General features: G+C 37.8%; 1 protein-coding gene across 7 annotated transcripts in view; it reads right to left on the minus strand.

The window, feature by feature from the left end:
- The window catches only part of CPEB3 (cytoplasmic polyadenylation element binding protein 3), a 185,741-nt gene that overhangs the window by 112,146 nt on the left and 46,871 nt on the right, over positions 1-26,724 (minus strand). For 5 of the 7 annotated variants that reach the window (XM_032432500.1, XM_032432501.1, XM_032432502.1 and 2 more), the window contains one exon: positions 2,378-2,537. In XM_032432500.1, coding sequence (XP_032288391.1) covers positions 2,378-2,537 — 160 coding nt within the window. The remainder of the gene's footprint in view (positions 1-2,377; positions 2,538-26,724) is intronic. The other 2 variants (XM_032432504.1, XM_032432503.1) reach the window with 1 other exon arrangement.

Genomic DNA, 26,724 nt, shown 5'->3' on the forward strand with positions numbered 1-26,724 from the left:
TTTTTTCCTAAAGAAAATCAAGCTCCAGGAAGAAAAAAACAAAACAAGCATACAAAAACCCTATGATTCTGTAACTTGAGTTTTGAAACACTCAGAAAAGTGTTCCCATGGTCAAGTGGGAGAAGAAGATATTAAAAGTAGGAGGAAAAACAGGATGGAGTAGAAGGAAGTGTTTTTGGACAGACTCATAGGGAAGCCACATGGTACGTCCCCTAGCCTACCACCTTTCTCTTAAGCTCTATTCACCTAGATGTCTACATCTTTTGACCCAGAGATCTTCTCTATGAATTTACCTTAAGGAAAAGCTATGTGCAAGAACTTATCCATGGCAGCATCACCTATTATGGAGAAAAAGCTGGAAACAATCTAACAGTCCAAAGCTAAGGCCTATTAATAAATTATAAAGATCAGATAAAAACAAGGATAATGTTTATTATATAAAATATACAAAAATAAGGATACACGATCACATTTATTTTTTTCAGTTACATTTTTGTTACTATATTTTCTCCACTTTTAAAGTCAAAAATTACTTAAAATATTTCCTTTACAATGCCAGCATCATAATTATGTTATTAGAAGTAATAAGGATCAAATACATGGTGCCATAAGCCAGATCTAAAAGTCTCCCAGCTGGAAAAGGGACAGGAAGCTCCAACACTCTACCCAGAGGACAATGACATGGTGATGTAATTGACCATGGGAAGCAGTCCATTCATAGGAAATCAAGGTGGGTGGTATGATGAATAGAGAAGTTGCAAGCATATTAAGGCTGTAAAAAAGTACATATTATGCGCCTTCCAACTTATTAGGACATATTATAAGTACAGTGCAAAAGACTTTTACAGATGAAACCTCACATTTACAAGTGTGGCAGAGAAATATATGCAGAGGTAGTTGGACATGCATTAAAAAAGGGGCCACTAAAAATGGAATAAGGTATTTACCCCATAGTGAAGTACCCTCTTTACACTTTGCCACAAAATTCTGGAAATACACAAAATTCTGGAAAATTATTTACAGACTATAATGTAAGATCCTTTCATAATCTTTTATTGCTAGAAGAAAAGAATACAGACTAAGATAAAACAGGTATGCATAAAGAACAAGGGCTGAATATTTTAGAATAATTAGGAGAGGCTTATAGCTGTTTGTGGTAGAAAAGGAAGACAAATGCAGCCTTAGAAGATACTAAAAACACAAAACAGTCTGTGAATATCATTGTTGGTTTTTTTTAACACCATTCTCACTTCTAAGTGAAATATGCTCTAAATTACCATGTACCTAATCTTTCAACTGAGCAAAGACGTGGTAACGGTGACTAAATATAACAATGAATAAATGAGAGATTTTTTTTCCTACTTCTGACGGCCTTAAAATATAGCTTTTTTCAAATCCTTTAGTTTCTTCATAGCTAGTTAACTACTTTCTTTTCCCTGGAAATTGAGGAAAGCGCAGAAAATCATGAGTGTAACAAGAAAATGAGGAAATGGATTTCTGAGGTGGCTTGAGGAAATGACTATCAGGTGTTCATAGTCAGTCACACCCTATATAAAAGCCTGGAGAGAACCAGAGGGGATCAAATTCCTCACAGCTCCAGAGAACATAAGGGCTCAAACAAGATGGGCATCCTTGTGGCCAACTCTTCAGTTTTCAGATATTTAGGCTCTAAACCTAAGTGGATATTTCCACTATGGTATTTTAAAATACACAGGGCCCCTGAAAGTCCTATAACACATAAAAAGAACTATCTGTAATTAGGAATGTAACATCAACCACTAACCTGAATTTACATGGGCTCTAAAAATAGGAAGTCCTAATACTGCTGACCTTGGGACTTTCTGCCTTATATTTAACCCAAAACATTTACACACTTTAAGACATTTTCCTTCCGTTTTAGCCTTAGAGAATGCGAAGAATCAGTGGCTGCTCTTAAGTCTGTGTAGTGATACTTCTTATACAAGGAAAGTGATTATATTTTAATAAAATGGAACTCTTTTCTATGAAGTTTTCTGAAGTAGTCTTTGGAGACTGGTTTACTAAATCTCGCATTTCCTTGCAGTATACTTTAACTTAAATGAATTATCCAGGTTCAGCTAAGGATTCCAAATGCACCAAGCCCAGAAAACTTGACTTCTGGTCTCATGCTACCCAACACATGCTTCTGCCAGACATTATGATTAAAGCAATCAACCTTGATTATTGTAGGTAGCTGAACCCAGGTTAAAAAAAAATCAACTTTAAATACATTCCACAATGCTTTACAGAAGCAAACAAAAACAAACGGAAAAAAAAAAATGAAAAAAATCACAATTATTAAAAAGCTGATTTTTGTTTAAAACACCAAGCAAGGAATGGACATATGAATATTCCTAACCTGCAAAATGATTCCTCCACATTATATCAGCGAAACTCATTGGTGGGCCACTGGGAGGGTAGTGTTTACCTTTCAGAGGCTCATGATCAGTCCTTATCATATCCATTAAGGAGTTCTCCAACGAATGCAAGTTAAAAGTGTCATAGGGCCTACTCCGGTCCTAAAAATAAAAACAGAACAAGACAATACATAAAATTACTTCATAAAATTAATACTGTATCATTTGCTTCTTGCCATGGATTGATGACATGAATCAAAGTTCCAGATAGTTCTAATAACACACATTCTTTTCATAAGAATAATGATTTGGCAACATTAAGCTTAATACAAATTTCTACAATTAATTGCATCCTTTTCCCCAATATTCTTTAATGTATATGTCCCACTACTTCAGACTTTCTCTCAAAAGAACTTAAGAAAGTAAATTCAAAGGAAAGAGTCAAGTCAACTGACTTTGCCCTGAGCCCTTCACCCCAGCCTCCACCATCAAATAAACATTCTATTCAAATGAACAGAGAATTTTTTATCAAGAGGAAGTCCATAATTAAGAACTCTCAAGTCTACGAACAGAATCACTTTCCTGAAAAATCAAAAGGTGACTGTAATTACAATCTAATTTTATTGGGTATCTTTAATATTTAATACAGATAAGTTCCATACACTAGATATACTCTATAAAACTTAAAATATGTCCAAAGTACTACTAAAATTAACTTTTGAAAAGCACTCACATGAAAAAACTTTAACCCAAGATAGTGTTTTCATGATGCTAGAGTCAAAAACATTTTGAAAATAGAGAGCTAACACAAACTAAGTGAAGAAAAATCATCATTCCACCACATTTCACTTGAGCCCATGGCAGACTATCATGTACAAATTATTTTTACTGGTCTGAGCTAAAGGGAAGCACAACTCATGGCTTCACATTACAGAATAAATCACATTACGGATTTAGTTTGCTTTTGTTTAAGAAAAGCAAAACAGGGGTGCCTGGGTGGCTTTGTCGGTTGTACCTGACTCTTGATTTTGGTTCAGGTTGTGATCTCAAGGTCTTGAGATCGAGCTGTGTGTGGAGCTCTGGGCTCAGCGCAGAGTCTGCTTGAGATTCACCCTCCCTCTCGCCCTCCCATGCCCCCCACACACTCACGTGGGCTCTCTCTCTCTCAAATAAATAAATAAATCTTTAAAAAACAAAAGCAAAACACACATTTCAACAACCACACCAAATCAAACTAGAGCAATGAGAGATTATTTTCAGGGTCCTGGACAGTCTACCCAGCCCTGCAAATGATGACTTATCGTCTCCAAAGAACAACAATAATAAGTAACTGTCTGGATAAGCAAAATGGAATATAACAGGTAAAAAGCTCAACTTCAGTGACCATTTTCTAGCTTAAGTCTTAACTCTTGGGAAGCTGTTTTTCTTCTGGTTTCTGGAAAGCATGGCTGTATATCTATTCAGGGAGGCAGAAAGGAAAGTGGCATTTCTGCAGCACTGAGCATAAAGGAAGAATCAGAGGATTATTGAATGAATGAAAGCAGTATGTATACATGCAGATCCTAAGAAGAACTGAGCACCAGGAGGCAAAAGTGCTAGAATAACTACTAACAATTGGGGGCTTTGGGGTACCATCATGATCTACCTCTCCAGTCTGTGCCTGAAATTCTTCCCTTTATACAAACAAGAGGACTGAGCTAGAGTATTTCTAATATCCCTTACAACTCTATACTTTTTTTTTAAGATTTTATTTATTTTTTGACAGAGAGAGAGAGAGAGACAGTGAGAGAGGGAACACAAGCAGGGGGAGTGGGAGAAGGAGAAGCAGGCTTCCTGCTGAGCAGGGAGCCCGATGTGGGGCTCGATCCCAGGACCCTGGGATCATGACCTGAGCCGAAGGCAGACGCTTAACAACTGAGCCACCCAGGCCCCCTACTTTTTTTTTTAACTCAGAGATGAGGAGTAGGGGTGGAGGGTGCAGATGTTTTCAAATGCCAGAGACAGAAATTCTGTTTTTACAAACCTTTAATGCACAAGTCAAGGGTCAACTCCTGTACTAGGCCCAAGTGATTCAGAGATGAATGTTGAAACCCAGTCCCTATGTACAATTAAGTAGTAGGAGAGAGACATAACCAATTAAAATAAGAGAATGATAGGTGTTTTGACAGGGAATATGTACAGTACAATGGAAACTAAGACATCTATTTCTTAAAGAACATGTATGTATTATAATTTTTTAAAAATCACATTCTGAAAAGTCCCAGTTCTCCTGAATCTGACCAGGTATAGAGGCTTGTCTTAGTTATTCTCAATGGTCTTCAGTATTCTCATTGGTAAAATGGGATCTTAACTGTGAAGATTAGGTTGAAATTACTTAAGTATTTATTTTACTCACATTGTGTTTGCCAAAGAGCAAGCATTCAACATTTCTTAGTTTATTGCCATTGCCCCCCTCACTTGCTACCTCCACCCCATTTTTTTCTTTCCTTTTTTTAAAAGATTTTATTTATTTATTTGAGAGAGAGCATGAGTGGGAGGGGAGGAAGAGAGTGGTAGGGAGGGGGAAAGAATCCCAAGTAGACTCCACGCTGGGCTGGGAGCCCAAATGGGGCTCGATCTCAGGACCCTGAGATCATGACCTGAGCCGAAATCAAGAGCTGGACACTTAACCGACTGAACCATCCAGGCACCCCTCCCCAGTTTTTTAACACTCATCAATTATCTGTCTACTGTTGGATAAGAAAGAGACTTGCAATATTTTCTTTGGTTCTCCATTTTGGTCTCTATATAATTGAAGAAGGACTTTTCTTTTACCTTTAAGGTCTTCCTGCAGATCATTTGTTTTGTGCTGGGTTCAAGTTATCAGTGGAAACCCCAATTACTTAAGGAGTAAAACTGAATTTCCAGAAATGTAGGCTTATCTGTCTCTATAAGAGGTATCGTATTCTTTGTCCAGAGGAAAAGCCACAGGTAAAAAAAAAAAAAAAAAAAAAAGAAGTGTATGGATGAGAAGTCAAAATGACAACCTATTTCTGGCACTGACAATCCTGGAATGGATGCCTAGGAGCCTTCTAATATATATATATATATCTCCACTCTTCTAACTAGAGCCCTGCAGGCATGGGACTGTTTCAAAAAAGGCTGATAAGGTGAAGGGACTATAAGAAATGGCTGTTTGAAGGCATTCAAGAATCTTTCCAGTCAGGACAGTTTATTTTTTTCATTTAGTTCTTGATATAATCCTTCAAGGTAGATAACAACACACTCATTTCACACATGAGGAAGGTGAGGTTCAGAGAAGTTTCCAGCCTGGATCTAACCTCAAAGGCAATACCTAAGGAGTACAGACACAAGCCTGAAGAAATTGATCTAGTCCATACACGACAGTTAGTAAATGAAAGCTCTATAGAAGCACAGCATTGCATCTAACTACCAAAAATGACCTTCCTGGCAAGATGGTAGTTGAGTCCCCATCAGAAGATAATATTGGATTATTAGATGACTACCTGTCAGGAAAACTGGAGGGGGTGTTTGGGTGGGGACTCATGCATCTGAAGTGCTACTCAAACCTGTCAGATTGTCAAAATCACATGTAGAATGGTTAAAATGCAAGTTCCTGGGCTCCAGCTAAAACCAACTTAGTCATAATTTTAAAAGAAATAAGTGTCCCAGGAGGCTCTTTTGACTGGCTAGATTTGAGAGCCACTAGACTGGATGATTCTTCAAGTTAAGCCTTTACACCTGTACCTGATCAGTAAAATGAGATGGTAAAGTGAGGGAGGGACTAGAAGGATAGCTGCGGAAAGAAACAAGCCTGGCCACTTTGCCAAGGGTCAGCTTTACAGTCTTCTGATTGTGGGGTAGGAAAGCAATTGGTGGTCTGGCACTTATAAGTACATACTCTGAAATCAGCCACCTGATTTTCAAATTCTGGCTCTGCCAGTTGCTGGCATGTCACTCTGAACAAGTTTCTAAACCTTGGTTCATCCATAAAATGATGATAATTTTCCGTATGGTTATTTTTAGTACTAAATGACAGAATGTACAACAAGGCATCTGTACAGTGGTGGCTACTGGAATATTAGGGAGAACACAAAGAAACTTCTATGATGCCACCTTAGAGTACTGGGATATATTTAAAAACCCAGAGGTTCACTAGTGCTCAACAGATGAAAAGATGACAGGTGAAATGCAGGACAAAATTTGCACAGGCTTCTTAATTGAACAAATTTCAATGCAGAGACTTATTTTCTCATTAAAATTTATTTATCTATGCCTCACTGATTTATATTTGCAGCGTACTATTCATCCTGTTTGTTTTATAAGTAGTAAGCATTGCTAAAAATAACTGATTAACCAGGAAGCCTGCAAGAAACAAAACAAAAAGGACAGAAAAACTACAAAATTTGCAGTGAAATTCAAGCAGAAATCATAGAGAAAATTAGACCATAATTTATCATTCAACAACAAAAGTTAGAAGTGGCAACTAACCTCTTAAGTTTTTTTTTAATAAGATTTGGTTCTCAATATAGGGAAAATAAGGAAAACATCTTTCTTTCATTTGTTTTTAACAAGCAAACACACCAGGAAGTATTAGAATATTTATAAATAATGCATCCCATTATTGACTCCTTCTTTGAAGATAACCAATGACAAATGCTATCAGTTAGTTGTACATAGAGGGAGCCCACTCCATTGTACAGTTCACTAGCCCTGCTTATTTTCTTCCCTCAGCTTGACTTAATATTAGTAAATTTATCAGGTATTTAATATGTGCTTGCCACTATTCTAAGCATGCTAAATGCATTCCCTCACAACTCTATTTTATAAATTAAGCAATTAAATCTTGGAGAGATTAAGTAACTGGCTCAATATTACAGGGCAGTAAGCAACAGAGCCAAGGCTCCAATCCACTCAAATCCAGACTGTGCTCTTAAGGAGTCTCACTCTACTGCCTCCCTGACTTCCTCCTACTTCCTCTACCTTAAATCCTTTTCACAAACATTCCCTCAACCTAATCCTACCACATTCAGAGACGGGCTTCTTTGACCACCACCCTGCCACATAGGCAACCTAATTAATCCTCACTTGCCCTTAGTCATTTACTTACTCAAATGATAGTTAAACTCGAGAAGTAGCTTATCTACCCTCTAGCCTCGCCACAGGCCCACCTCCACCAGCCCTATCCCATTCACCGGCCTTTTTCTTGGGAGAGAAATCTAGGACCCTTTCTACCGTTTCTGGCTTATCCCCAGACATATCCTCTCCTAGAGATACAAGATAGAAGGCTCTAAGGGTCCAACAACATCTGGGAAAAAGGCAGCTCCAGAACCAAATGATAAAATTAATCATGGTGTTTATTATATGGTAGAAACTGGGCTAAATGCTTTATAGCCATGATCTCAATCCTCACCACAACCCTACAGGGTCAGCATTATCTCCATCTCACAGAAGAGAAAACTGAGGCTCACAAAGGTTATGTAAGTGCTCAAAGTCACAAAGCTAGGCAGAAATCAGGATGTGAACCCAGGTCTGTGACTTTGAAAAGTCTATGCCAGTAATGTTCCAAAGCTTCTACACTGATCAGTTGTTTTGTGTCCCATAAACAATGGGGACTTGGCTAGCAAAAACAGAGGCACAGACAGAATCAAAAATCAAAAGGTCTGGGGCGCCTGGGTGGCTCAGTCGTTAAGCGTCTGCCTTCGGCTCAGGTCATGATCCCAGGGTCCTGGGATCGAGCCCCGCATCGGGCTCCCTGCTCAGCGGGAAGCTGGTTTCTCCCTCTCCCACTCCCCCTGCTTGTGTTCCCTCTCTCGCTATCTCTCTGTCAAATAAATAAATAAAATCTTTAAAAAAAAAAAAAATCAAAAGGTGGGTAGATGTTTGAAAAGGCTAGGAAAGGATAATTGGTGTTGTGAAATAATACAGAAAAACAGGAGGAATTCCTGAAGAAAGGTTTTTACGTTTATCATATGGTTTCAACATATGTATGGATAATAACATTTCAAAGTTAAATGCATTCAACACTTAACAGAGGATTAACTCACAAAACTAGCCATTTCTAAATTTCCACTCTACTGCTCTTATTTTCTAAATTTTTTGTATTGGGGGGGGAAGGGGCAGAGGGAGAGAGAGAATCTCAATCAGGCTCCACATCCAGCACAGAGCCCAACACGGGGCTCAATCCCATGACCCCAAGATCACGACCTGAGCCCAAATCAAGAGTCGGACACTTAACCGACTGAGCCACCCAGGCGCCCCTACCACTCTTATTTTCTAATGAGTTTACATTATTTGAAACTATCTCAGCTCCCTATCTACACTATAAACACTGTTTGGTGGTAATTAATATGCTTTCCTTATTTTAAGTGAATATTTAATCATACAACTAATACATAAATCCATTCTTCCTGAACACACACAAACAAAAGACTATTACAGAAAAAGCAAAAGTCTCCAATCCTGCCTTCTTACACTCTTCAGACCACTACATACATTTGGCATGTATTCTTTCAGATGTTTAAAAATACATTCATACATATATGTACCCATAGAAAAATGTTTTATGTTATTTCTTCCCTTAAACACAGAAGTATGCATACTGTTCTGCAATTTGTTTTCTTTGACCAATATGTGCTTCTGAGATAGGTCCCTTTTAATAGTATGTTCTTGTCTTTCCCCCACCCAACCATATACACATCCCTCCTACAAAGTAAATGCGTAGTGACTATGTTAAAAGAATCAAGTAATCACTTCCATATACATTCTATAAAGTAACTTCTGATTTTGAGATTTCTTTCCCATCCCCCAGTTTTCTCAAAATTTCTGTTCTGGCCCTTTAACTGCATCTCTTCCATGCTTGGTCTACTTTAGCACAATGATTTTTTGACCCCCCGTTTCTATGAAAGACTCTACTAATAATGAAACATAAGAATCTATAGAACTTATCAGTCCTGAGTAAAAACCAAAGAGCCAATACATCCAAAAGTTCAAGATGTAGTGATTTCAAGCACAGAATCTGCTTAAGAGTACCATAAAGAATAGACAGGACATGTAATAACGAATACTTGATGGGGGCAGCAAATAATTAGAGGAGTTGTAACACAAAATTTCTACATATTACAAAATAGAAGTCTAGGAATTTATAGTTCTAAACCAATTATTGTCATTATTTGTCAGAACCTATCAAAAACTGAGGTTCCTATATCAAATTGAACTTTACTATAGAATTGAGCAGCTTGACATACATTTGCCCTAAGATTAAAACCTTTCCCAAATAAAGGAAAACCTGTCACTCACGTGAGAGAAAGGAAAAAAAATAACTATTCAAATGAAGATTTTCATCCCATCTTCAGTAAGTATCAAGTCCTTCAGTCTGTGGTCCATTTTAGCCATCCCAAATGAGACAATTACATTTACAGCCCTCTGGAAAACATGACTGTAGATTCTCCTTGTCACTCAACAGCAAGCAGCTTTACATTTCTACCATTTCCTTATATTTAACTTAGAGTCCTTACAAAGTTGAAACCTTTCTCCCTTCTCTATTCTCAGAAAAGAAATAACTGATCAGCACCTGCTGCAAATTTTAACATTCTTTAAGATTATTGTTCAACACAGTCTTCCATACAAAAAATTCTCAAGAACCCTCAATACAGCCTGGGATAAAATTAGGGTATACAAAGAAATTATGACTTTCTCATCTTTTTCTTCTTGAGGTTGACTAATTCCAGTTACTTTAACCTTTTTTTTCCTAATCAGATTATATTTTTTCTTGCTGTTAACAGCAAACCAAACTAACCAAGGTTCTTGAGAAGTTAAAAAAAAAAAAAAAGGCAATAGGATCGTTTCACTCAACAATCAGATGAGCATGACAACCGACAATTTTCACCTAGCCTCTTCTAGCTCCCGGCCATTCCCAATCTTCCTTCACAGCTCTTCTCACTGGTTTGCCACCCAGACCAGATAAGAAGCCCAGTTTATCAGACATTGAGAAACATGGCTTTTGGAATCACCTTATTCACTTGAAATAACTTACATATTAAGGCCAAATCTAGCTGGGCGAAGGGTAAAGAGGTGAACTGGACAAAAAGTACAAATGCCTATTGCTACCACTTCTGACTATGGTAAAGAGTTCAGAGTTAAGTAATATGCACTTAAAAATGGAGCAGGAGAACAGTTTAGCAGTGTGTTAGGTAAAAGGCAGAAAGCCAGGGGATAGGATAGGGAAATCCTATCCCCCAGGAAGGATACAGAAAGGGAGAAAAATAAATATAATGGTCAAAAGAGCAGGCTTCAAGAAACTACAAAAATTAGAGTTGCCCCCTTCCTTGATTATTGGGCATATGTGACTAACTGGTGTTGCCCCAAATCACTAGGTGGTTAGCAAGCAGAATAGCATCCCAAGCAGCTTATTACCCATTGGTTTATTAGGCATGATAATGTAGGCTTGACCTTTGCAACCAAAACCCACCTTAGAACATTAGGGAAAAGTACATGTAGTTCTTCATATTGTTATCTTTTTATTGATCATAAATGTCAAAATCCTTCCACAAAACCGACCAATTCTAGGTATAGTTGCAACTCTCCTTCCCCACCCCAATATTTTTGCTCCAAGTAATTAGCATTAACTCAGTATACTGCTACTACTTCTTTACATTTCTACCATCATCAATAAATTGCAAATTCTATGGGAGCAGAGATGTGTCTTATTCATATTCCCATCACCTAGCAGAGGGCCCAGCACATCATAGGCATTCAGTAAATGCTTTATTTGCACTTAAATCATCCTTCAGATGGTTTCATACTATATGATTTTCATTTAAAACTAACGAAGAATCGCATACCTATTAGAATGACTAAAAAGCAAACAAAGAAAACCCTTGACAATTCCAAATGTTGATTAGGACACAGAACAACTAGAACTCTCATAAATTACTAGTGGGAATGCAAGATGGTACAGCCAACTTTGGAAAAACAACTTGGGAGTTACTTAAAAAGTTAAATATACCCTAAACCGTACAACCTAGCAACCCTAACTCCTAAGTATTTACCCAAGATAAATAAAAGCATATGTCTATACAAAAACCTGTTAACAAATGTTTATAACAACTTTATTCATAATTTCCCCAAACCAGAAACTACCCAAATGCCCATCAACTGGTAAATGGATAAACAAATTGTGGTACATCCACATAATGGAATATTATTCAGCAATAAAAAAGAAATGAAGTATTGATATGTGATATAACATGAATAGCTTTGAAAACACTATGAGAAGCCAGTCACGAAGGATCACATGTTGTATAATTCCAATTACATGAAACATGAAACACCCACAACAGGTAAATTAGCCAAAGAGACAGAAAGTAGATTGGTTATTGCCTAGGGCTGGGGTAGTCAAGAGGGAAACTGAAATTAACTGCTGGTGGATTATGGGGTTTCTTTTTTGGGGTGACAAAAATGTTTTAGAATTAGATAGTGACTACTGACACACAATTCTGTAAATATACTAAAAACCACAGCATTTAAATAAAATTTTAAAAGGTGAAGGAACTTTATGGTATGTTAATTTTAACTTAACAAAGGTATGATTTTTTTTTTAAGTTTTTCTAATGTTTTAACAGGAACTATGATACTACCTGCAAATTGTCTATTTTAGATATAGGACATAAGATCTAATAACTTTCTTCAGCTATGACTGAAGGAAGGCAAAGTCTTGACTGTAGCTGTTCCATTCAAAAGCCACAACAGGACTCAGGTAATAAAACCTAAACCAGATAGTAGTAAACCTCAAAAGGCAAACCTACCAAATAACTAATGCCATCCAGTGTCACAATGTGTCATTTACAATCCTAAGACGTCTTTAACACTCCTGCAGAGACCTACCAGCAGTTATTAACCATATTACCCACAAACAGCATGTTCTCATGTCTCCCATTGTTTCTAAGGAGTTTTTTTTTTATTCCAGAGATTCCAGTCTTAGAGTGATGTGCTGTGTCCTTCTGAAACCCAGCTCATTCCATTTATAACCAGGGCATATTTTAAAAAGGATATGCTCCAGCTTCTATCTAGAACTATTACTAGACCATAAAAGATACCTATATACATAAACACCAAAATCAGCCCTGCTCCTGTTCATTTCAATTGTTGTTTAACTTGAATGGATAAATGAGGAGTTACACAGCAGAATTCGCAGATTCACCAGAATCTGACAGGGGCCGCGACGTGAACGCTTCTGCTGTGGCCCCCTGTTATCCTCTATGATCCTTGTATTTAAAAACTGAGCAGCAAAACACAACTGCTTTTATGCAAATAGTCCTGGGGCACCTGGGTGGCTCAGTTGGTTAAGTGTCTGACTCTTGATTTTGGCTCATGATCTCAGGGTCGTGAAATCAAGCCCTGCATTGGGCTCCACGCTGGGCATAGAGCCTGCTTAAGATTCTCACTCTCTTTCCTTCTCCCTCTCCCCCTCCCTTCTCCTCTCCTTCTCTTAAAAAAAAAAAATGTCCTGTGACAATGAAAGCCATAAAGCAAAACTGTGCCAATTTGATCTAGCAGTTAAGGATTTTTTTTTTTCTTTTCAGCTTTTTATTTAAGTTCTAGTTAGTTGGGCAACCCTCTCGGGTCCCCTCCCTCTTTGGAAGCATTGTACTCTATCATTCAATAAACTTTACTATTGCTCAAAAAAAAAAAAATCTAGTTAGTTAACATACAGTGCAATTAGTTTTAGGAGTAGAATTCAGTGGTTCATCACTTACATACAATACCTACTGCTCATCATAACAAGTGTCCTCCTTAATACCCATTATCCATCTAGCCCATCCCCCCCCATCAACTCTATTGTTAAAAAGTCTCTCATAGTTTGGGGTGCCTGGGTTGCTTAGTTGGTTAAGCATCTGACTCTTGACCTCAGCTCAGGTCTTGATCTCAGGGTCATGAGTTCAAGCCCCACGTTGGACTCCACACTGAGCATGAAGCCTACTTAAAAAAAAGTCTCTTATGGTTTGTTTCCCTCTCTTTTATTCTCCTCCCATATGTTCATCTGTTTTGTGTCTTAAATTCCACATAGGAGTTAAATCCTATGGTATTTGTCTTTCTCTGACTGACTTACTTCACTTAGCATAATATACTCTAGCTCCATCCATGTGGGTGCAAATGGCAAGATTTCATTCTTTTTTTTTAAGATTTTATTTATTTATTTGACAGAGAGCACAAGCAGGGGGAGCGGCAGGTAGAGGGAGAGGGAGAAGCAGGCTCCCCAAGGAGCAGGGAGCCCGATGCGGGGCTTGATCCCGGGACCCCGGGCTCATGACCTGAGCCGAAGGCAGTCACTTAACCAACTGAGCCTCCCAGGCACCCCAAGATTTCATTCTTTTTGAAGGCTGAGTAATATTCCATTATAATATTTTACACACACACACACACACACACACACCCCACATCATCTTTATCTATTCATCAGTCAATAGACATTTGGGCTCTTTCCACAGTTTGGCTATTATTGATAATGTTGCTATAAACATTGGAGTGCATGTACCCCTTCAAATCTGTATTTTTGTATCCTTTGGGTAAATACCTAGTAGAGCAATTGCTGGATTATAGGGTAGTTCTACTTTTAACTTTTTGAGGAACCTCCATATTGTTTTCCACAGTGGCTGCACCAGTTTGCATTCCCACCAACAGTGAGAGAGGGTTCCCCTTTCTCCACATCCTCACCAACACCTGTTGTTTCTTGTGTTGTTGATTTTAGCTATTCTGATAGGTATGAGATATTATGTCATCATGGTTTTGATTTGTATTTCCCTGATGATGAGTGATGTTGAGCATCTTTTCATGTGTCTGTTACAGCAGCTAAGGTTCTTCCCCCTTTCAGAAACCAAGGTGATGCCATGCCCAGTGTATACACAGATTAAGAGCTATGGAGTATAATTCTTCACTGTCACTCCCTGGCCACCAGTGAAGAGGTCACCAATGTATATGAGTGTTTATTTCTAAGCAGGGAACCTGGTAAGTACCAAAAAATTTCACTCCAAGTTGATGGACTGGGACCAGAAGAAGAGAAGCACATTAGTTTTTCTCAGTTTTCGAACCCTTCTCTTCCAATGGAAGGAGAAAGGAAAATAAACAAAAAGCCCACATCTCAAGTTTATTATACAATTCTGATTCCAGATAAGACCAGTAATAAAAATAGATTAAGTAACAAAACAAATATAATAGGATAGTTTGGTCAACAGCGCAAACCGTCTTAACCATTTTTAAAGCTTCATTATTTCTGAATTGGAGCAGGGCTTACTCCCTAGCGCCCTTTATGCCCAACCCATCTCTGATATAAGATAATGCAGGTTTATAAAAACATCAATCCGCCTCTATCAGTCTGCCTCTGGGGAGAGAGAAATGGATGTGGATACTGCTTTTCATAACAAGCCTTGTAGAATTTATTGTCATAGTTACCATATAATGATTAATACATGCCAGAACCTGTGCTGAGTACTTTACTTAGATTACATTATTTAATCTTTACATCTTTAATCTTTACAACTGTGCTATAAGGTAGATATTACAATCTCTATTTTACAGATGAGGAAACTAAATATTAAATTCAGTTCTTAATATAGATCAGGTACCCTTGAAGAAGGCTATCTTCACACAAATTATTTGGTATGTAGAAAAGAACATTTATAAACCCTTAAGCTAATCTTCAATTTAAATATTACCACATTTAAGATGAACACATTAAAGGGGCACCTGGGTGGCTCAGTTGGTTAAGCATCCAGCTCTTGGTTTCAGCTCAGGTCCCGATCTCATGGGTCATGAGCCCCTACTGGGCTCTGAGCTCAGTGGGGAGTCTGCTTTAGAATTCTCTCCCTCTGTCCCTCCCCGACTTGCACACAGGCACACGCTCATGCATGCGACGCGCTCTCTCTCTCTCTCTCGGATAAATAAATGGATCTTGAGGGAAAAAAAGAAGTATATCAACCATTCCAATAAAAAAAAAAAGGTAAACATATTAAAGCATCTAAAATGCAAAGCATCTACATTTATTAAAATATTTGGCATGTGGAAGATTAAAAAAATTTACTTTAAAATAAAGCCTGTATAATTCTAGTAATGCTACTTTAAGGTACTTTAGAGATCATAACATAAAATGCAATAATTTAGATTAAGGGAAATTCAGTTAGAATTTCCAAAATGTCCACAACACCGAATACTTTTTGGAAGAACAGCTTTCTTGGAGTGCCTGGCTGGCTCAGTTGGTGGAGTATGCGACTCTTGTCTTAGGGTTGTGAGTTCAAGCCCTACGTTGGGTGGAGATTACTTTAAAGAAAAAAAAAAAAGAACAGCTTTAAAGATTTATTCATTTGAGAGGGAGAGAGAAAATGCACGTGCGTGCGTGCGTGCACGCACGCGCACACACACACACGCACACACGGGTGGGGGGAAGGGCAGAGGGTGAGGGAGAAGCAGACTCCCCACTGAGTAGGGAGCCCAAAGCAGTGCTCGATCCCAGCACCCAGAGATCATGACCTGAGCCACTCAGGCATCCCAAAGAACAGCTTTCTTTATTATTTTCAAATGTTAGTGCTAACAAAATTTTGCCATGGGTGCTGAGGGCTGTTTTACTATTTCTTCATTTATTCCACTTAGATTTGTTGGGAATTTTAATATGCCGGGCATTAAAGATTAAAAAATTAAGTGAGGCATAGTCTCTGCCCACAGAAGCCAGCTGTCTAGTTTACAGATAATTACTATATAATGAGGTAAATGCAATGACAGAGCTTTGTGCTTGGACTTAGGGGAGCACAAATGACGGAGAGATCAAAAAGGCTTCCAGAAAAGGAAGGCCAGAAGCACAGTGACTTGCACAGACATCTGGGCCCAACTTCCTCAAGAAATTTGGAAGGACCCAAGAAGAGATTCTCCAAAGGATACATAGGCTAGATATAGGTTACAAATAGATAAGCTTTTTTGTGAATACATTAAGGATGTAGTTTAGCAAATCCTTTCTACAGGACAGTATCAGGTTAACTTATATGTAAATAAGCACAATTTCAGAATAATATTCTACCACAAAAGAGTCCAACTTTATTTGAAAGACTTTTGTGTGTGTGTGAGGCCTTAAATCTTTTTCCTGGTATTCAACTTTGGGGATCTAGAGGGGAATATTACCATTATCTATTGAGCTAGATCTGCAAACATTCACTCTCCAGCATACTAAGGCTATAAATAATCTCATTTCTTCCTATTACCTTTTATTTATAGAGTCCTTTAACATCTCATTAAGCATTTTCACACACACCCTTGCTCATATGAATCTCATTAAGGTGTTCTTTTGAGCCTTATTTAGCATGCCCTATCTCACTCTGACATATCCCAGAATATTCCTCCTATTAAACAACAGGGCTATCAAAAACTCTTGGAATTAAATAATAGCAGAACTGATCAATACTAGCTATGTGCCTGGTACTGTTCTAAGCACTTTACGTGTTTTATCTCATTTCCTCCCCACAAAAGTCTATGGAAGTAAATACGATTATCATTCCATTTTACAAATGAGAAAACTGAGGCACAAAGATATCACACAGGAAGTATGTGAGACAGGAGTCAAACCCAGGCAGCTCAGAGCCATAAAACCATTGTGATCTTCTGCCTCTAGGTTGAGAATCATTCCTAGTTAATAATTCTCATTTATGTTATTGTCTAACCTTTATTTTTCCATTCAACCTGGTGTGTGTGGGGGGGTGGGGTATGAAAGAGAAATGTACCTTCTTATATTGCTTCTTATTCATTAAGTTGAATCCTGGACCTATTAAAGAACTGAAAAAAACTTGATGTTTTACTTAAATTTGTGCGTCAAACTCTATTTTGGGGAAATAATTTAGTGAAAAACATGAAGTAATAATTAGCTTCTGAAAAGTAATTAAAGGGGTGCCTGGGTGGCTCAGTTAAGTGTTGGACTTTTGGTTTCAGCTCAGGTCATGATCTCAGGGTCATGGGATGGAGCCCCGTGGTGGGTTCATGCTCAGCGCAGAGTCTGCTTAAGATTCTCTCTCCCTCTCCCTCTGCTTCTCCCCCATGCAGTCTCTAAAATAAATAAATCTTAAAAAAAAGAAAGAAAGAAAGTAATTAAAGTAGGATCTCCTTTTAAGGTATAGCTATTTGGGGGTTCTTAAACTGATTCAATTTATAAAATTAATTTTATTCCCGAAATGTTGTGGAAACATTTACTGCCTAAAAAGTGAGAAACTAATGTAAAAAGAAAATTTTTTAAGATTTTATTTATTTGACAGAGAGCGAGTGAGCGAGCACAAGCAGGGGGAGCAGCAGAGGGAGAGGGAGAAGCAGGCTCCCCACTGAGCTGGGAGCCTGACACGGGACTCAATCCCAGGACCCTGAGATCATGACCTGAGCTGCAGGCAGACGCTTAACTGAATAAGCCACCCAGATGCCCCCCAATGTAAAAAAATTTTTATATATAAACATAAGTACATGTTTATGTATAAATACACACACATTACTCTTTCCATGGACACTATCATCGCTGGAACATTTTATGCTTTCTGGAGGCAGAGGAAAAAACAAGCAAGTTGACTGGCGGTGTTATGATTACCCTCATTCAATGATACTATATAGGGTATACACAACATTCTAAAGATTTATTTATTTATTTATTTGAGAGAGAGAGAGAGAGAGAGAACACGCATGTGTGCCCATGGAGGGGAGTGGCAGAGGGAGAGAGAGCATCTCAAGCAGATCCCCGCTGAGCCTGATGCAGGGCTTGATCTCGTGACCCTGAGATCATGACCTGATTCAAAACCAAGGGTCTGATGCTTAACGGACTGAGCCACCCAGGCGCCCCCCTCTTTTTTAAAGATTTATTTATTATTTTAGAGAGGGGGGTATATACAATATTTCAAAAGCAAAGACTCAAAAGAGGAATTTCAAGGAAAGGAAATTTGAGGAAGAAAAAAGGAGAGAAAAGCCATGAAAATATAAGAAGGAAAAAGCAGACAGAACTCACTATTTGCACAACTGTACATACAAGATAATCAGTCTCTTCACTGGGTGACCCGTGGTAGCCAGAATTATAATGCTCTGTTGCTCTGCAGTTAGGTAAAAGATAGTAAATCACAGCACAGCATAGGCACTCAAATTTCAGTAGAACTGGACAAGTTACTCAATCTCCCTGTGAATCAGTTTCCTCATATGTGAATAACAATAAAAATGTGGATTACAATAATACCTACCTCACATGGATGTTATGACAATAATATTTGTAAAACACTTAGTACACTATGTAGTATAAAGCAAGCACCAAATAAGTGTTAAATAAAATAAGCAAATGAATACCAATCTTCTCTATCATCGTGCAGGAAGGTAAGGCGGTTATATACCATGGTATGGAAGTCCAGAATGAACCTCAATTCTGTTTTCATGAAATAATGATGAACCAACATAAAAGTCAGACATGATTTACAGGCTGAAAACTATGGAACTGTGAAAGAGGCAAGTGGCCAATAAATTACATTCAACTACACACATTCAGTGGAACTGAATACACAGAAGGCATAAGAAAAATCTGCAGTGATTATTTTGAAATAATGGAAGATAGGAAAGTTGTGAAGACCAAAGAAAGGAAGGAAAATATTATACACACATACACACTTTAAGGAGTGATATCTAAATTCCTGAACAATCTGTAGCCACTTAGAAAAACTGTAGGTATGAACAAAGCTTCAGTGGACATACAGTGCTTTTTAAAATGCTTTTCGCGGGGCGCCTGGGTGGCCCAGATGGTTAAGCGTCTGCCTTCGGCTCAGGTCATGATCCCAGGGTCCTGGAATCAAGCCCCACATCAGGTTCCTGGCTCAGCAGGGAGCCTCCTTCTCCCTCTCCCTCTGCCTCTCCCCCTCCTCATGCTCTCTCTCTCTATCTCTGTGTCTCAAATGAATAAATAAAATCTTTTAAAAAAATGCTTTTGCTTGAAAAATGTTATGATTTTGTTGACAACTCATCTATCCTATATAAAAACAATTTCATTTAAAATGTAAACATACGGGCTCCTGGGTAGCTCAGTTGGTAAGCTCAAAGATAGTAAACTAAGGATACCTTTAGTGATAAACAATGAGAACACACTTAAAACGTTTTTCTCAACTGTAAAGCAAGCACTACATAAAATTAATAGAAACAGTGGCGGTACATTATATGTATTTACCCATTTCTGGGCAATATTCGTTGTTCCAAAAATTCAGTAGCTTTAGAAAATGTGATGAAACATTCTATCTACTAGAAGCAAAGGCTTAATCTACTAGATAGTCTATCAAGTATACAATTGTATACTCCTTGTAAATTACATAGTGTATCTCTCTATATAACACGTTTTATTAATAATGGCATGCTAATGGAAGACCACAGATCTATGCATAAAAGTGTAAAATGAAACAGAAACCACAGATTATAAAACTATACTATGACTTCCAGTACAGATAAACGGTGCCAAATCATGACATGAAACATAAACTAAGATCAAATTGTTTTAATATCAGCTCATTCAGACGATTTGTTCTAAAATATCTTCACTATCCAATATAGTAGCTACTACCTACATGTGGCTATTGAGTAATTGAAATATTGCTAGAACAAATTGAGATGTATGGTAGGTATCAAATACACCCTGGATTTCAAAGACATAGTATGAAAAAAATAAAAATATCTAATTAATAATTTTTATATTTATCACATGTTGAAATGATATTCTGGATATAGCAGGTTAAACACAATATATTATTAAAATTAACTTTACCTATTTCTTTTTACTTTTTAAATGTGCTACTCGAAAATTTAAAATTATTGTTATGTGCCTTGCAGTCTATTTCTATTGGGCTACAGACAGGTTTAACAGAAACTGAGGTTGAATTCTTTTTTTTTTTAATAAAGATTTTTATTTATTTATTTGACAGAAAGAGACACAGCGAGAGAGGGAACACAAGCAGGGGGAGTGGGAGAGGGAGAAGCAGGCTTCCGTGGAGCAGGGAGCCCGATGCGGGGCTTGATCCCAGGAACCTGGGATCATGACCCAAGCCAAAGGCAGACGCTTAACGACTGAGCCACCCAGGCGCCCCTGAGCTTGAATTCTTATATTCCAAAGTTAAGACCACTGACTATCCCACCAACTAGACCAGTTTACAAATTTAACCAATAATCCCTGCCCGAACTTCATTTATTAATTTCTGCCCTAAAAGCACCCAATTACTAACCTCAGCCCCCAAAATTTTATTTAAGTACTTTAATTCTCCCCTCCCCTTCTTCTAAGACACTCGAGCCAATGTCAAGGTGGTGCTTGTTCAGCAAGTTTAGGAAAGCCAGCTTTGTATGATCAACAGGTTTCCCTGGTGGTCTTTGCACGGGGCTTTGTCAAAGTTAATGAATAAGCCTTGTAAAATGCAGTAAGTTGTGTTGAGGATGCATAATGAACAAGAACAGTTAGAAAAAAGTAATTACAATTGACCCTTGAACAGCACAGGTTTGAACTGCCCGGGTCCACTTATATGTGAATTTTTTTTCAATAAATGCAGTACAGTACTGTAAATGTATTTTCTCTTCCTTATGTTTTTGTTTTAAGATTTATTTATTTATTTGAGAGAGAGAGAATGAGTCAGGGGTCAGGGGGCAGAGAGAGAGAATCTTCAAGCAGACTCTCTGCTGAGTGTGGAATCTAATACGGGGCTCAATCCCACATGACCTGAGCTGAAACCAAGATCAGACGTCTAACCAACTGAGCCACCCAGGTGCTCCCCCTTATGATTTTCTTAATAACATTTTCTTTTCCCTAGCTTACTTTATTGTAAGAATATAGTATATAAAACATATAACATGGAAAACATGTGTTAATCAATTGTTTGCATTATCAGTAAGGCTTCTGGTCAACAGTAGGCTATTAGTTAAGTTCTCAGGGAATCAAAAGTTATATGTGGGTTTTTGAATGTGCAGGGGATCGATAATCTTAAGCCTTGTATTGTTCAAAGGTCAAATGTATGTATAAGTTGTCCTAAGTGATTTAAATTACCTAAATTAAAATCCACATTTGTAGCAATCTACCTTATTTTGGAAGAGTGAAAGAACAAATCATGTGGGCCCTAAGGTTCCTGCTATGCCAGAACAGAAGATCGTAACATTTAAGTTAGAAACAGGCATATCAGTTTCATCGAGATTTCTGAGTCTTAAAAATAGGCTAGAACCATGATCTAAATTTTTAGACATTATAGAACTCTTGTTTTCATGATTTGGTACCCAACTCCTGGCTGGGTCTGCAGAACAGAAGTGGGTAGGGTTTTAGGGGAGACAAAAAACCAATGTGGCCATCTCTACAACTTTTCTTTTAGTCTCAGGACTCAGTGGAACACCATTTTAAAGCCCAACAGCCAACAACCCCCTAGCGTACAGCTGATTATAATGTGGCAAGTTAGCTGAAGTCCACCAACTCTCCCCAGTAGAGTGAATTACACCGTGCCATTTTGATTCCAATCAACGGCCACATTTAAACTCTAGAATTATAGCTACTTAAATAGGCCATATTTATGAAAAGCTAAACTTATCCCCAAATCACTAAACAGAAAACCATATATATGACTCAATTTTCAACGTTTCACCATTGAACACATACTAATCTCAAGCAACACATATTTCACTTACCCCAAAATAGTCATCCATCCCACCCAAACTTGTTTTAACCATTTACTTTCAACTTTCTTAGTGTTCTCTACATCAGTAAATTCAAAGATTTTTTTTTTAATAAACAAAGACATCAGGGGCACCCAGTGGTTCAGTCAGTTGAGTGTCCAACTCTTGATTTCGGCTTAGGTCACGATCTCAGGGTTGTGAGATGGAGCCCCGTGTAGGGATCCAAGCTCAGCGCTGAGTCTGCTTGGGATTCTCTCTCCCTCCCCCTCTGCCCCTCCCCCCACTTGTGTTCTCTAAATAAATAAATAAAATAAAATCTTTAAAAATTTTAAAAATAAAGACATCAGATACATTCCAAATCCTATGGCAATCTAACTATAGAACATCAGAATAAAAATCTTTCCCAACTCGGAGCCATCCACTGATGACAAAAACCCATTGTGGTGGCATCTAAATTGTAACACATTTACTTGATTTATCAGTATGATGATCCACAATCAATTTTGCAACTTTGGCTGCTTTACTTTGACTTTTAGCATGCTTAAGTCTCTCTACCATCAATGAATGCTCAAATCAAGTTCATATTAACAGAACAAGAGTAAGAACGACCAATGACAAATAATAGTCCAAAAATCAGAGAAATTTTGACTTTTAAATCATTAATATTACTTCACCATTACATGGTCTACTCAAGATGTCCCCTACTCAGTCTCTACAAGGGTGCATATGTATGTGTGCACATACATAAATATAAGAGAGAGATGTGGGTATGTTTTATTTTTTTTATTGTTTTTAATTTTATTATGTTAGTCACCATACAATACATCATTGGTTTTTGATGTGGTGATCTACGATCCATTGTTTTCGTATAACACCCAGTGCTCCATGCAGTACGTGCCCTCCTCAATACCCATCACCAGGCCAACCAATCCCCCCTCCCCCCTCCCCTCTAAAACCCTGTTTGTTTCTCAGAGTCCATAGTCTCTCATGGTTCATCTCTCCCTCCAATTCATGGGTATGTTTTAATGTAAAAAAAATTACAAGCACAAACATTGTTCTGTTCTCCAGCCTCCCTGCTAGGGTTCTACCCACAGTGAGTCAACATAAATTGTTAAGCAGGTAGGACGACCCTTTTATGAATTCTACAGAGGAAGAGAAGAAGTTGTTATAAGGAACACTATAGCATAAAAAGATGTTCTCTTTCATTCCCAGGGCCTGACCTTATATCGGTTCTACTTCCGCACTTTGAATTGCATGCCTGCTGCTCATTCTCATTTGAATAGCCCCTCAGTGCCTAACACTCCACCTATTATAGGGACAGAGAGTCAAGAAGTGGAAATATCCTTATCCACAGTTTAAGAATGAGAATAAGCAACTGCAGTTTTGACTTTTTGAACTTCAAATTATAAAATTCAGAAAGCAGCAATTTGAGGCTCCGAAGTACCAAAAAAAGAAAGGGGGGAGGGGAAACCATCTTCTTTCCTTCTTCCTCAAACCTTTTAATGGATAGGGACCTCTACGAAGAATGGTGTGGGCAACATGGTGTCATGAAGTTTTAGCTGGGGCAAAACCATGTAAGGAAAGAGAAAGATTTAAAAAATAAAAAAAAAAAAAAAAAAGCCTACGGGGGATGCCTGGGTGGCTCAGTCGTTAAGCGTCTGCCTTCGGCTCAGGCCATGATCCCAGGGTCCTGGGATCGAGCCCTGCGTCAGGCTCCCTGCTCAGCTGGGAGCCTGCTTCTCCCTCCCCCACTCCTCCTGCTTGTGTTCCCTCTCTCGTTGTGGCTCTCTCTGTCAAAGAAATAAATAAAATCTTTAAAAAAAAAAAAAAAGCCTAAAAGCAGACATGTTTTAAGCATAACAGCTCAGAATGATCTTGTTCTCCTTCATATCCTCTACTCCTGTCAGTCAGCACTTGTGACATATTTTCCTTTGAAAGGTTTCTCACAGTTTTACCTTCCTAGACTTGTGCTAAACCCAAGATAACTATCATGCCTTCTCACCAGCTTCCCTAACCCCAGGCTGTACTGTGGCAGGCACACACATTTTTCCAGTCCACCTGCCTGCTCTTTCTAAACATGTTTTTATTGTCCCACTGCCCTGATCTTAGTCCTTCAGGGCTCCCATTGTCTGCAGTAGAATCCACATCCCTAAACCAGATACTGAACACCGTCACTGTAATGATAAGCATCATCAGTATTAGTCTAATTCTGGACTCCATTTTGCATCCCTACTCTTACTTTACTTTTATCTCATCTTTCTCACCTACTTCTAATCTATGTTCTCTTGCAGTGCAGTATGTACAAACACATCTTAAATGCTTTTTTAAACCAAGTAGAATCTAGTAAATAAAAATGTATTGGTTTTTTTAATCCTAAAAAAATTCAATCCATCCTTATCTCCCAGTAAGATCTAAAAGTCCTCCAGTCTAGTCAGGAAGTTCTGCTCAATAATCCCACTTATTGCTCATTTTTCTTTCCTTATTTTTGATTCCCATTCTCTGTAGCTAAATCCTATCTATCCTACAAAGTGGAGCTACAAGGACCTTCTCTATCACTTTTTTTTTTTTAACCATTCTAGGACAAATTCTTGCCCCTCCTTGGCTGTTCATGACAACTAACACATCACAACATCTGGTACTTGATTTCATATAATGCTCTGTTGCATGTATGTTAGTTCCTAAGGACAGGATTCAGATAATTCATGTCATCCACAATACCTAACACCAGTCCAAGAACATAGTATGTAACTTGTAAATACTGAAATCAAACTCTAGTTAACAGCATTGCCACATATAATGCATGTGAATTTCTCTGGATTTAAAATAAAGAGAAAATATGTAAAAGAATATATAAGAATTTTGCATAGTATGATGGTTTATATAGCTATCTCTATGGAACATAAATCTACAGAATATTTCTTTTCTACATAGGTTGTCTTTTTACAATAACTGAGTACTGTAAGGAGTCATCAGACTAGATCATTAAATAATATACACAATGCAAATTATGCTGAACACATGGTCTTTGATGGTTTAGAACAAACATGAAGTGTCTTAGAGGCATCATAAATATTATGATCATGCCACAGGAGATTAAAAGATTGGGTTTTGTTTTTTGTTTTTAAAGATTTTATTTATTTATTTGACAGAGAGAGAGACAGTGAGAGAGGGAACACAAGCAGGGGGAGTGGGAGAGGGAGAAGCAGGCTTCCCGCGGAGCAGGGAGCCCGATGCGGGGCTTGATCCCAGGACCCTGGGATCATGACCTGAGCCGAAGGCAGACGCTTAACGACTGAGCCACCCAGGCGCCCTAGAAGAAACTCCTTAATATAAATCCCTGATGTCAGCATACTTGACTATGGCTTGCTTGCATAAAACTAGAATATCAAATAAGCAATTGCTTAACTTCCTGGACAGTACAAAATGGCTGCCTTTTTGAATATTTAATTACTGTAACAAAAGCTGAAGCATCCTTTTACTTAGCTTTGTCCTCTTTGTTGAAATCTTCATGTCTTTCAATGTCCTCTGACGTCTCAGCATTCAATACATTCTCTATTATTTATGTCCCTCTAACAGAATGTGTCACTCCAACTCTCTTGTCTGCTTCAACCCTCCATTATGTCCCTCAGTGTGAAGCAATATATTCACTATCAAAAGATTTTTCTTCCTTTCCTCCTCACTCAGGCCTTACATTTTTGATATTAAGCTATAATTTTCCTTAAGTCTCTGTGTTTCACATTTAATAGAATCTAGGCCTAAATTAGAATATCAAATATCCCATTGTATTTTTAAAATGAAAATCATGTGCTATACTTGCATGATTCACCAACTTTATTTCTGCTCAATAACTTTAAAATAGCTACAATGGAATAACATTTCATGTGCTAGATCACACCAGTTGATAGGTCAAATAGGATCATCTATACTGGCAAATAAGTAGAAAGTATGCAGTAAGCTCTAAAATGTTAACTAAAAAATTTTGTTACCTTCAGATGAGCTCATATCTTGGGAATGTTGAGGAATTCAAGGTCAAAATATGATAAAATCAATCTCCCCACCCAGTCTCAAATCTAAAATGCTAAATTCATAAGGCCTTTGAAAGTGGGAGTTTAAAATTTTCCATTCATCAAAGCTTTACTGTGCAATAGCCTGAAGCATTAACACAATTCATCTGTTTTTATTCTACTTAAAATCAATACAAAGTTTAATCTGACAAACATTGCAAAAAATGTTTCATCAGCATTGTAAAATGGTTCAAAGTATTTAGATTGTGTTTTTGCAGCTTAAGGACCAACTATTTTTAACCAGATTCGACTACTTTGATGCTGTCTTTACATAGACTTAAATAATAAAGTCCTTTTCTTTCTCTAGATAATTTTTGCCCTTTGAATGAGCCTGATGGCAATGAAGAGCCTGGTAAAGCTTTAACTACCAATTAAAAAACAGCAACTACCTCCCCCAAACAAACAAAACAGGGTCTCTTTTAAGCTAGGTATATACAAAACATGATGCTGGAAAATGTTGAGAAATGGCAAAAGTCTGGTCAATTGTTCTTACCAGGACTTGTTATCACACATCTTAACCTGTATTCTGAAATGCTCTGTTGTTAAAATGCTCTTTACCAATAGAAATCAGGAAATAGATGATGGATAGGTTTCCACACTAGCTTATA

This window comes from Phoca vitulina, unplaced genomic scaffold (genome assembly GCF_004348235.1).
Source record: "Phoca vitulina isolate PV1807 unplaced genomic scaffold, GSC_HSeal_1.0 scaffold48, whole genome shotgun sequence".
In the NCBI taxonomy this organism is placed as follows: domain Eukaryota; kingdom Metazoa; phylum Chordata; class Mammalia; order Carnivora; family Phocidae; genus Phoca; species Phoca vitulina.